The sequence below is a fragment of the Octodon degus genome, unplaced genomic scaffold (genome assembly GCF_000260255.1).
Source record: "Octodon degus isolate 3935 unplaced genomic scaffold, OctDeg1.0 scaffold00028, whole genome shotgun sequence".
NCBI lineage: Eukaryota > Metazoa > Chordata > Mammalia > Rodentia > Octodontidae > Octodon > Octodon degus.
Window position 1 is genome coordinate 17278570 of NW_004524604.1, and position 13447 is coordinate 17292016.

General features: G+C 39.3%; 2 protein-coding genes across 2 annotated transcripts in view; both read left to right on the forward strand.

Moving 5' to 3' along the window:
* Nucleotides 1-13447, forward strand: part of Slc9a9 (solute carrier family 9 member A9) — a 711270-nt gene that overhangs the window by 35887 nt on the left and 661936 nt on the right. The gene's annotated exons all lie outside the window — the stretch shown is intronic.
* On the forward strand, nt 2610-3224 carry LOC101572110 (60S ribosomal protein L17). The gene has a single exon (XM_004629206.2). It carries the CDS (start codon nt 2640-2642, stop codon nt 3192-3194), a length of 555 nt encoding a protein of 184 aa, XP_004629263.1. The 5' UTR covers nt 2610-2639; the 3' UTR covers nt 3195-3224.

The following is a 13447-nucleotide window of genomic DNA, read 5'->3' on the forward strand; positions in this document are numbered from 1 at the left end:
GTAGAATTTACTTATTTATTTTTATGTATTTAGTACAAGGTCTACAGGGTCTCACTACACAGATCAGACTCATAGTAATTCTCCTGTTTTTAGCCTCCCAAGCACTGGGATTACAGGCACACACCACGTCCAATCTCAATTGTCATCTCAGCACACCCCAGGGGAGGTGCCAGCACAGCACACTGGGGATCGAACCTTGGTCCCTGCATCTGCCTAAGCAGGTGCTTTAATCTGCTGAGCTGTCTGGCCAGCCCCAAGTAGAATTTAGAAAGGTTGACATCAATACAAAACACAAAAGCAATCTATCTCTTCTCTCTTTCTTTCTCTCTATCCCTCCCTTCCACCTTCTCTCCTTCTTTACCTCCCTTCTTCCCTCTCTCCTTCTCTCTCTCAGTCCACATTGATAATATCTTCTCCACCTCCTAGAATATGGATGCCCCTCACCTCTGGAACCAATGTAACATTTTTTATTAGAGTTGCACCTTAGTTTTCACCATTTTTGATACTTGTCTGAATCCATTAGGCAATCATAATATAATACCACACACCAGGAAAATTATAGAGTACAAAATTTGAGTTGGCTCATAGTTATGAAGCTGGGATGTTCAAGACTGTGGGGGCAATTGGGTGAGGGCCTTGTTGCTGTGTTATAATGTGGTAGAAGGCATCACAAGGTGGGAGAACATGAACGGAGGAAAGGAGATCACATTCATCTTTTATCAGGAAGCTGCTCCCATGGTGACTAATCCACCACTGGGATGATAGCACTGATTCCTTCATGAGGGCAGAGTCCTCTTGGCCTAAAAGGTCCCACCTCTCAACTGCTGTTCCATAAGAGATTAAGATTCCCACGTTCAGACTAAAACAAAAACACAACACTTTCTTTTTATTGTATTTTAGTACAGGACCTATAGGGTCTACAGGGTCTCACTACACAGATCAGACTCGTATTGATTCTCCTGTTTTCAGCCTCCCAAGTGCTGGGATTAGATGCTCACCACCACGCCCAGTCTCAATCGCTGTCTCAGTGTGCCCCAGCAGATGGGGCTGGTACAGCATGTGAGGGATCATCAAACCCCAGTCCTTGGGACTGCCTAAATAGGAACTTTAGTCTGCTGAGCTGTTTGGGCAGCCTCACACTATCTTTCTTTAAAAATTCCACTTGTCAGAAGTCTTCCACACTGAGTCTCAAAGTGCCATATGTGCATGTGCTCTTGGCCTGATACAGGGATGTTCTTAAGAGCTGGTTAGCTTTATAGGAGCACTTGTCCCCAACTGAAATGCTTCCAAACTTCTGTATTCCAGCATCCCATTATTTTGTATAGTAAACCCATAGCCTCATAACCCCATCATTCTCCCATTATATCTTAGCTAAACTGTAAGAATATGTATACTATACTGTTTTATTAATCTTTGTTTTTTTTTTGGTGGAACCAGGGATTGAACTCAGACCCTTGTGCTTGCCAGGCAAGTGCTTATTCTACTGAGCCATCTCCTCAGCCCCCTGTTTTATTAATCTTGTTTCCTTACTAGACTATAGGCTACCAGAGAGCACAGATTAGTTCTATTTAATGGTCCCTATTTAGTCCAGCATGCCTGGCAAATGGTAGAGACTGTAGGTCTTTGTAAATGAAGAGATGATGGAGGTAAATATCTATCATGTTATTTGTTGTTACTTTTCACTTGTTCCACCTTAATTAATGGCTATTTTGTATCCAAATATATATAGCATTATTTTCCTTTGAGTGAAGCATGTTGGCTTTGGTATTTTTGTTTATTAGTCAGTGTGCTGAGGTGCTAGAAGTTTCCTCCAAGTAATCTGGTAGGAAGTGAGGCAGAAAGAGATGCAGAGCAGGGAGAGAGAAAACAAAACAAAACAGATTTGGCTGTGTTAACGTCGTGCATTATGTTTATTGATTTGCACATGTTGAACCATCCTTGCATGCCTGTGATGAATTCCACTTGATCATGGGATGATGATGATTTGCTTCATTCTGTTTGCCAGTATCTTATTAAGCATTTCTGCATCTATATTCCTTAGATAGTTTAGCATGTAAAACTCTTTTTAAACTGGATCCTGCGGAAAAAGCATTTGACAAAATCCCACACCCACCTAAAGAAAATTGGTATAGATGGTCTTTATCTCAATATGATAAAAGCCATCTATGTAAAGCCAAGAGCCAACATCATACTAAATAGTCAAAAACTGAGAACTTCCACTCTAAAATAAGGAACATGATACAAATGTACACTATCACTACTCCTATTTAATGTAGCTCTGGAAACATTAATCAGAGCAATTGTATAAGAAAAAGAAAAGGAATAAGGATAGGAAAGGAAGAGGCTAAATTATTATTTGCCGAAGACAATACTCTATATAGAAGCCCCCCAAATCTGTATTAGTAGCATAGCTGAGTACAGTCAACATTAAAAGAATCAATAGCATTCCTGTAAAAAAACAATAAACAACACTGATAGAGAAATCATGGAAATGACACACTTCATAGTAGTATCAGAAAAAGAAGTACTTAGGAATTAATCTAACAAAGGAAATAAATGATTTATACATTGAAAATTACATTACTCCCAAAAAAGGAAATTAGGCTCTTCCTGTAAGTGGCCTTAGGTGACCTGTGAAAATGGTTCGCTACTCTCTTGACCCAGAAAACCCCACAAAATCATGCAAATCAAGAGGCTCAAATCTTCACGTTCACTTTAAGAAAACGCGTGAAACTGTCCAGGCCATCAAGGGTATGCATATTCGAAAGGCCACCAAGTATCTCAAGGATGTCACATTAAAGAAGCAATGTGTACCATTCCGGCGTTACAATGGTGGAGTTGGTAGGTGTGCCCAGGCCAAACAGTGGGGCTGGACACAGGGTCGGTGGCCCAAAATGAGTGCTGAATTTTTGCTGCACATGCTTAAAAATGCAGAGAGTAATGCTGAACTTAAGGGTTTAGATGTAGATTCTCTGGTTATTGAACATATCCAGGTGAACAAAGCACCCAAGATGTGCCGCCGTACTTATAGAGCTCATGGCCGGATTAATCCATACATGAGCTCCCCCTGCCATATTGAGATGATCCTTACTGAAAAGGAACAAATTGTTCCCAAACCAGAAGAGGAAGTTGCACAGAAGAAAAAGATATCCCAGAAGAAACTGAAGAAACAAAAACTTATGGCACGGGAATAAATTAAGCATAAAATAAATGCAAATAAAATTTTAAAAAAAAGGAAATTAGATATCAGAAATTAGAAAGATATCCCTTGCTCATCAATAGGAAAAACCAACATAGTAAAAATGGCCATATTCCCAAAATTGCTGTGCAGATTTATTGCAGTCCTGATCAAATACCATTAGCATACCTCACAGATCTAGATAAAACATTCCTAAGATTCATTTGGATGCAGAAGAGACCTATAATAAGCATGGAGAGTCACAGTGCTCATCTTTAAACTATCCTACAAAGTCAGCTGCATTCTACTGGCAAAAAAATAGAACTGAGGATCAGTGCAACAAACTAGAAGATCTAGAAAAAACTCCAGACACTTTTAGCCACCTCTGATAAAGGGGCCAAGCATGTTTACTGGAAGAAAGAACCTCTTTTGTAAGTGGTGTTGGAAAAACTGACTTTCCACATGCCAAAGACTAACAGTAGACCCATGTCTTATCATGCAATAAACTAAAAATCAAAGTGGATCAGAGATCTAAATATTAAAACAGATGAATGTCCATTTTGTATCTGTGTATTCAAAGTGGTTAGGATAGACATATGGTTACATTCTCTTAATGAATAGAGTGATTTGTTCTAATGGTGTTTGTAAATAGGATATCATGTCTGCATCTTGTACAGCAATTAACCACTAGGAAGAATGTATGCAATGTGTTAATTATTGAAACTGTCCTACCAATTTGGTTTGAAACTGTCTCATTACTACTTGTTTCTCAATAAAATCATGGGAAAAAAATTTAAAAAAAATAAAAAGACTTCTTCCCCCTCAAAAAAAATTAAAATAGAAACACTAAATCCTGTGAAGAGAGAATAGGCAAAACACTTGAAGACAGAAGTGTAGGCAAATATTTCATGAACAAAACCCAATCTCACAGGAAATACTACATGAATCAGCAACTGGGATCTCATCTTGCTGGTAATTCTTTTTATCTATCTATTTATTTATTTATTTATTTATTTATTTATGTGTGTGGCCAGCTCAGCCCACCAGGGGGTGGGGCTGACTGGCATGTGGTGCTGGGGGATTAAACTTCGGTCCCTGTGCTTTGCTAAGCTTGTTCTAAGTAGGTGCTTTAGACCACTGAGCCATCTCACCAGCCCTCATCTTGTTAAAAAAACCTTTTGAACAACAAAGAAACTTCTCATAGAGCAAAAAGATAACAAACAGAATGGAAAAAATTTCAGCCACTTTTCCCTCAGTTAAAAGACTAATGTTTAGAACATAAAAATAATTGAAAAAAATTGTAGCCCCCAAATTAAAAGACCCAGTTTAAAAATGGGCATCTGAGATGAAAGCACACTTTCCAGAGTAAGAAATGCAAATTACAAGTATATGAAAAAAATTTCAGCTTCACTGGTTATTCAAGGGATGCAAACTAAAGAAAGAATGTCAGAAAAATGATTATTATTAAGAAGTCAACCAACAACAAATGCTGAAGGGGCTGTGGGGGAAAAAGGAATAATTTCCCACTGTTGGTGGGAATATAGATTGGTATAACTACTGTAGAAATTAGTGTGGATAGGGGCTGGGAAGATAGCTCAGTAGAATATCAGCTTGCTTGGCAAGCACAAGGGGCTGAGTTCAATCCCTGGTTCCCACTTCCAAGAAATTAGTATGGATATTCCTTTATAAACTGAGATTTTAGGTCTTATTCAAACCATCTATTCCCCTTCTGATTATTTTCTAAGAAGAATTTTTTTTTAAAAAGTCATACCACAGAGACATATGTGCACCCATGCTAATAGAAGAATAGTTTGTAATACCTAAATCTTGAAAACAACCCAAATACCCATCAACTGAGGAATGAAAAAAGAAAAAGATGTGGTCCTTTTATACAATAGTACTTCCTAGCCATAAAGAAGGAAAAACTTGAGATATTCCTAGGTAAATGGATGCACCTTGAGGCCATAGTCTTAAGTGAAATACATCAGACACATGTAAATATCCTATTTCTCTGGTGTGAGAAATCAAAAGGGTAAATAAGACCAAAATGTATAATAGGTATAGTGAAACAGGAAGAAATGTCCAAAGGAAATGGAAACTAGGGAAAGGTATGGGGGTGATAAAGAAAGATAAAATGGAAACAAAATTTTGTAAATGAGGAGGGCAAGAGGGGTTAAAGGGATAGGAAGAAATTATAAGAAGAAAAAAGAATGTGTTCTGCATAAGTACAAATTCCCTATGATGAATGTGATCATTGTGTATATCTAACCAATATACTCAAAATAAAAATTAAAAAGTTATTTAAAAAACAAACAAAGCAAAGCAGAATGCTGAGCACAAGACAGAAAACAGGAACTGAAGGAAATGAAAAGAGATTTCCCATTATGCTTTAAGCCAGAGTAGACAGCATTTAAAACAGATGTTTCATTGCTTTCTCCTTGTTTTATTCTTTATCATCGCTGGTCTCCAGCAGGCGGTTGGTTATACATACAGTTCTATTGGCTCCATTCCCTTGTCTACTCATGTCAGGAAGAAGCTCCTCCTCAGCAGTTTACACAGCGGGGGTCAGGTGCACACAGAGCTGGCTCATGGGGGTCAGCACACAAAGCAGCAGGATAGGTAACCAGGCTGTCTCCTGTTGTCACTGAAGCCTGTCCAGAGTTGGGGGTTCTCTCCTCTGCTTCTCTCAGATCCCTTTCTCATCACAAGGTTAACTGGAAACTGACTTACGGAGTTCTCCCCCAGACTAGTGTGGAACAAGAACAGGCTACAAAGCCAGGATATCTTTACTTTTCTTCCCATGCCCTCCAGACTGTTGCTGTTGGTTGGCCAGAAAGCAGGCAACCTGAGATGGAGTTAGTGGGCAGGATGTTTAGTAAGTGCATCTTAGACCACACCTATAATTAGAGGAGGATGGAAGTCTTAGTGGCAGATGGGGAAGTTAAGCGGCGATGCCCAGTGCATTTTTGGGCTCCTTGGGAAGCTCTGGGGCCTCCGAGTCAGCCTCACTTCACCTCAGATGGCAGGGTCTCTGAACAATCAAATTGCTCTGCTCTTGCATTTGGAAAGGAGGGGACCTTGGGTGAGATGGCTCTCTGCAGGTTTTGCAGCTTTTGAAGGGAACTGACTACACTCCCAACAGGAGTGACAGGTCTTCAAAGAAAGGAAATCTGGGTGGTTCCTCACCATGTCCCACACACTGAGCATTCATAAGCGAGGAGGCTTCTTACTGATTATGCCCAAGACAAGACCCACATGTTGAGCTAAAACAGAGCTGGAGTAAATGTCCCCAGTGGAGAGCCACAGCAGGCTTCTCCCAGCACTAGAGAGCTGATGATTCAGTACATGTTCAGGACTGGGAGAGCTAGATGCTAAACCACTGGGAACATGCAGTAGAGCACATGGCAATATTGACAGCAAAGAAAATGGCCAGCTACAAGCCAATGATTGGGGGTTGTTGGCATGTTTGTTTGTTTCTCTTTAGGGGGATGATTTACCAGCACACCACTGAACACATTCTTACTTAATTGTATTTTTAGGTGAATTAGGAATAACCAAAGGCTTTTTTTTTAATATCCCTAAAAACTTCTTTTTCTATAGCAGTTGTCTTAAAAATCCATTCTTACGCCATGCTAGTGGTACATGCCTGTAATCTCAGCATTTCAGATGTTGAGGCAGAAAATCACCACAACTTCAAGGCCAGGTGGGCTACATAGTGAATTCAAGACCAGCCTGAAATACATTCCAAGAACCTGTTTCAAAAAACAAAAATACACCAAAAAATCCCCCATGAAAGCTGCAAATCTTTAGTTTAAAATCTGCCTCTAAACACAGTGTATGAAAGTGTATAAGATTCTGCTGTCAGACCGAGGAAAGAATTATCTTTAGTACTCCAAAGCATTGAAACCTTGAACAAGTTCATTGCTCTTACTAATTTTCCTATCTATAATATAGACATTAGGGATGCCTTCTTTAGCAGCTTGCTCTTCAGAATGAAATAAGAAAAGTTATGTTCTATGTTAAGCATGCTGTAGTATTAGCCCGCTCCCTTCTCCCCTCCCACAACTGCATCTGCCCTTGATGGGCACAGAGTTCCCCTTGGAGTAAGAAGTCTGAGGTAAGCTGATAGAAGAAGATTTTCTATTTTTTTTTAATTGCACTGTTTTTAAAGGTGGTTGTATCATTTAAACATCGTTTCACCTTAATTTAAGATCATACTTTCTGCTGATTTCACAATGTACTATGTCCTCGCCAGCCTCCTCAAGTACTCACTATTCCCCACAGTCATCCCCTGCGCTGACTGGGGATGCTGACTCAGCTCTTCCCTGCCCAGCCTCTCCAGGCCGTTAGCTCCCTGGTGTGATCTTGTGATGAGAAAGCTGTGTGCATACCTCACAGCCAGGCCTTGCGGAGGTAATGCAAACCCCATCTATATATTCAGGGTAAAACTCTAGGACTGGGATTCTCCTTGTGTGTTCTGAGATGATGGAGAACCAGTGACTTTGTCCTATAATATAAAGTGTGGCCAAGGTTAAGATCAACTACAGATTGGGGAAGAATAAACCACTCTTAATGCATAGAGTTTCAGTTGTACCAGAGGCCTGGGTCCCTAGGATGGATAGTTCTTCATGAAATGGGGACTGGACCCTGCTAACATCCAGCTGTTACTTTCTCTTCTCCTGCTGATACCATGTCAGTTTGAGAACAATCATGATGTTATGTCAATATGTCAGCTAATGAGAGGTGGTAAGAGTCTTCCCACAAGGAGAGTAGGCCTGCAAGAGACCAGCAGCAATGAATCCAAGTATGCAGCCAGTTAAAAGGAGTCAGACGTCTAAAGTCAAAATTAAGCATAGCATTCACCTTGCAACCTGAGACTTGAGAAAGAAGGAGAAAGTTATGAACAATTACTCAAGGGCCACAGGCATCCCCTGGAGCTGTTCTATATTTCAAAACAGTATGTGTGGTCACCTTTGCAAAGAGTTACACAGATAATAAAAGTGGCTCCATCTGGGAAATATAGGATACTCTTTATGGCCATTGGTGAGTTGGTGCCATCATAATTACCCTAAAAACCCAAGGGTTTCTTCTGAGTTTACAGCCAATGCGAGACAGATGCAGCAGGGAAATGACAGACCTGAATCCATTCATGGGTGGTCGTTAAGATACTGTGCTTAGCGGTCAATCCATAGAGTCTCATAAGTTGTTTCAAAGCTGCATGCCAGTTGTGTGATCTTGGGTATGACAGTTAACCCCTCTAAACTTCAACTTCTCCATTTGTAAGGTAGGATATTCTTTGTTAGTTGGTAGGGGCCATTGTGAATTGCAAATGATGAAAATACACGTAAAGCACTTAGAAAAGGCCTGGTTCCTCATGAAGTGTTTGAAGTGTGTCAACTGTTGGCTTTGTTGTCATATTAGCAGTACAGCGATAGACCTGCAATTAGAAGCTACAGCTTAAGCTTAAACCTTGTTATTTACAGAGTAAGTAAGTCCACAGAGCACAGCTTTGGTTCCCCATCGGTAGAAAGGGATGCTCACTGTAGTGAAAGGACTATTTGAAGAAAAAGTGAGATGATAATTTTAAAATTTGAGCAATGCAATGAGAGTCTGAGTTGTTTTTGTTGTAATTATTATGATGATTAATTGACAAATAGTAAAATTACCAGGTGATAAATGAAGAAGATAAATCCTGAATTTTATCAGTGATAATACATTTCTTTTTCTGTGGTAGCTTGTTATTATAAAGGCTTTTGTGGTTCCCTTTTCTGTCTCAACCACATCACAATTCCAGGAGCAAACAGATATTATCCCATGTTATAGAGAGGGCTCTGAAAACTTAAATTACTTAGAATGATCTGTAGTAGAACTTGAATTAGGCCGACCTGTTCTGACTCCTATTTCAGCGTTCTTTCAATTCCATGATGCCAACCAAGTTAAATGTTTAGAAGTCTGAAAATGTTTCAATCTTAATTCTCCACTTTATTGTAGCTTTTACCTCCTTCCAATAAAATATCAGTGTTCTTATGTGTCCTTTTTATAGGTATGTTTACAATGGTGTATTTCTAAGTTTTATAGTTTTACTTACTTAAAAAAAACCCAACCAACCCAATGGCATTATATTCTCAAAATTTCTCAATAACTTACACTATTTTTCTCTACATTGTTTTCTTGTCACTGTGCTCTATAATTTACTTATGTTTGTGAGCATCAACAAAACCCAGAGGAAAGAGCTGACCTAGGAAAGATCCATGACCATTCTGGAGCAATTTGCTGTACCTCTGCAAGAAAAAGGAGTGAATCCCTACTTTATTTCATAAACAAAGTAGAGATGGATTAAAGACCTAACTTTAAAAAGCAAGCTAAAGGGCTGTGGAGATAGGTTGGCAAGCACAAGGACCTGGGTTTGATCCCAAGTACCACATGCTGTGCCGGCCACTGAACCAGGCGTGGTGGTTACATGCCTACAATCCCAGTGGTGGGAAGCCTGAGATAGGAGGATCACTACAAGTTTGAGTTGTGTAGCAAGACCCTGTACCAAATAGATAAATAAATAAATGATTTTTTAAAAATACAATAAAAAGCAAATTAGAAAGTTTGAGTTGATATATTTATAACATCAGAATAGTATACAGAATTTTAAAGCTATCACCAAAAGCTCAAATAATAAGGTAAAATGAATACATTTTACAAATTTGAAGTTAAAATCTTTGGTATGAAGAGGAAATAATCACAAAGTTAAAAGTACAACTTTAAAAAAATAAAAAGAATAGGGGGCCAGGGAGATGGCTCAGTGGAATAAGCGCTTCCCTGGCAAGCATAAGGGCCTGAGTTCAATCCCTGTTTCAAAAAAAAAAAAAAAAAAAAACAGAATAAGAGGATGCACTTGAAATTTAGGCTAAAACTGAAAAGTAGCCAGACTCTGTGAGAAACTAATCAAAAAGAAAAGGTGACAGTGGGTAAAAGAAATGATTAGAAAGTTCAGCAAAGAGGCATGAAAAAAGATGATAGAGGCAACATATGCCCAACTCATTAGTGATGCGAACTACGAAGTAACAAATGAGGTACAATTATTTTATACCTCATCAGCTTACCAACAAGTATATTTCAATATCAGGTGTTGACTAGTACTATAGAAATGTTATAGAGGCTGGGGAGATGGCTCAGTAGAATAAGTGCTTCCCTGGAAAGCTCAAGGGCCTGAGTTCAATCCCTGGTTCCGCAAAAAAAAAAAAAGAAATATTATAGAAAAAGTGCAGAAATACCATAGTAATAACCTACTATGTGAGTATAAATTGGTACAACCACTTTAAAGGATCTGACAATACCAATTAAAGTTGAGGATTTGCATACCTTATAATTTAATAATATTATAATTTAGCATCTGCGCTAGTAGAGAGACACTCACATGTCTACAAAGACTTAAGTATAAACATATCCATTGCAGTATTTTTACTAATGGCAGAAAGCATAAAACAAGTTAAGAACATATCAAAGAGAAGGGAAAAAATAGAAATAAATCTTGATATGTTCACCCCATAGAACAATGCATAGTAGTTCAGCTGGATGGACAAGATCTACATGTATGTTAATATAGATAGGGACTGGGGAGATGGCTCAGTGGAATAAGTGTTTCCGTGGCAAGTGCAAGGGCCTGAGTTCAATCCCCGGTTCCACACAAAAAAAAAAAAAAAAAAAAAAAAAAGATAAATCTCAGAAGTGAAGGTGAATGTAAAAATCAAGGTACAGAATGCATTTATTAAATTTCTATAAAATTATTTGTACATAAAAATTATGGACAAATAATATCAGTTATTTGTTGACAGTACATATGAAGTATAAGAATACAGTTATGGAGGGACAGGACACCAATTTTGGGAATCTGTCACTTTTTGGGAAGGAAGAGGGAGAAATTTCAACTCTCACATTTTTAAGGTCTGTTTGAAGGGAGGTGATACTGGTCAGGGGTGGAGCGCTTGACTAGTGCAGGGCTTGAGCCACATCACAAAGCACCCACTCCTGCTGCCTGAATACTATTTTACTTTACTTTAAAAACACTGATTCATTTTAAATATAATACAACATAATATAAATACATAAATTACTCTGATCACTTTTTCAACTCTCAAAACTTACTTAGCATCTTAGCGTAGTTCTTTTAACACTTTGCTGTTTTCACGGTCTGTCTTGACCACTCCTGCCTTTCTTCTTGGGATCTTGCCCCTTTCTTTCCCCCTGCTGTCTTTCCCCTTTTCCTTCTGGGAGGCATCTCTAAGGTCTGGAGAAAGTGCACCGTTCCCCTGCCCCTCTGAGGAGATCCTGGGGCAAAACTACTTTCTCACCACATAATCTCCAGCATTCACCTCTTTGTTGTTGGAGTCAGCCAGAAAGGATCAGCAAACACTTCGAAATTATAAAATCCAAAGCATTTCTTTTGGCTTCTCAAAGGCCTTCTTTTTAGTAACTGACATCAGGGTTAAGGTAGAGTCAGCTTCTCCCCAGCTTGTGTCCAGGTCAGCCAAGTGTAAAAACACAGGTTATTTTAGAAATTGGCATTCTTGCCCCGACTGTTCTTATCAAATTTCAGATACATAATGAAGAATTGTGAAAAAGTATGCCCAAGATACAGTACTAAGAAGGTATTAGAGAAAGCACTTACTATTCCTCCGAAGTTTCAGCAACGCTGCTTGCTATGTTTGTATTCACTAAATCTGGAATCTCACAGAGCAGCGGTTTCTGTCCAAGTTTCTGGGCGTTCTCCTGGGTCTTGTTCTTCCTACCCAGCACATATTTCCCAGTATCTCACATACACCTCAGACTTTTTCCTCTTTTTTTTTTTTTTTTTTCCTCTCTGTATTTTAGGGAAGGACCTACAAGGTGTTCAGGGTCTCACTACTAGATCAGACTCGTAGTGATCTGCCTGTTTACAGCCTACCAAGAGCTGGGATTACAGGCGCACGCCACCACGCACAGTCTCAATTGCTGTCTCAGCACGCCCCCAGTGACGGACAGGCCCAAAGATCAAACACACCCCCCCAACACCTGCTTGCAAGTGCTTTAATCCGCTGAGCTATTTGACTGGCCCCCTCAGACTTCTTGAGCTGTAGCTTTAACAGCCCTCGGGTTTTCTGACCCTTCCAGCCCTTGTGGAGTCAGCTCTTCCCCAATCAGATTTTCTCTGTCCTCCACCAGGTACAAAACCATAGCTCTCTGGGTAATTTTTTTTGTTTTGTTTTTTACACTCTTACTTTACCTGAAAACCCTGCCATTCCTCCATACCATATGACTGGGGTTTTTTTTGGTTGTCGTTAGTAAATACTTGAGCTAGAGGTTCGAGTCTCCTGGGTTCCTTTCTTTCCCTTCTGTCAGAGACACTTTTCCATTAACGTTATTTTGTTCTCTTTCTGCTGACGTCAGCCTGAAAAAGTTTTCTCTTCAAGCTAATCTTGAATTCCCTGTAAACTAGTCTACGTACAACATCATTTTAAGCAAGAAAAATGCTTTTCAGCAGGTAATCCATCTACATGGATAACGGACAAAAAATTCAGAAAAGTATGTTGGGAACTGAGGGGTTCATTCAATATCCTCTCTTTTGCCTACCTGGTTTTGCAACTAGAGAAAAATAGGTACAGGGATTAGAAAGGTACGCATACAAAGCAAGGAGAAACAATGAGGCCTTAGATGGGATGTTTTAGGAACCTTTGCTAGATGTTTTACACGAGCTGACAAATGAAGGAAAACATCAGAGATGAGGGGAATTTTTAGAGGCCTGGCTTGGAAGGGATGTGTATCACTTCCGCCCACATTTAGCTGGTCAGTCTCGTGGCCACACTTTACAATAAGGACATGTCACCATGCCCAGCCAGGGAGAAAAGGAAGGGGAGCGTGTGAGCCAGTTGCACTTTCAGCCTTGTGTAGAAGACGTGCTGTTGTTGTACTTGGCCATTTTGATTTCCCAATACATCTTAGAAAGCAACCATGTCAATGATGGATAGTTTTTTTTCTAACAATTTCTAGGAATCTGTTATAAGTTATATTACAATATATGTAACCAGTCCAGGGTCCAGTCATCCTCAGTGTTTTGCTTTGTTTTATTTCCCATCCTTTCATCCACAATGAATACTTTTGCACTTATATCATTCCACACATATATAAGTAAATTTTCAGGAAAAATCCAGAGTAGGTGTTGCTGAATTGAAGGATATAGTCAGTTAATATTTTGATAGCTCTTGTTAAGTTGTGCTTCTTAGAGATCATACAAGTTCATAT

What these genes read in the sequence shown, in the direction of transcription:
- LOC101572110 (XM_004629206.2), top strand. Translation starts at nt 2,640, where the DNA reads ATGGTTCGCTACTCTCTTGACCCAGAAAACCCCACAAAATCATGCAAA.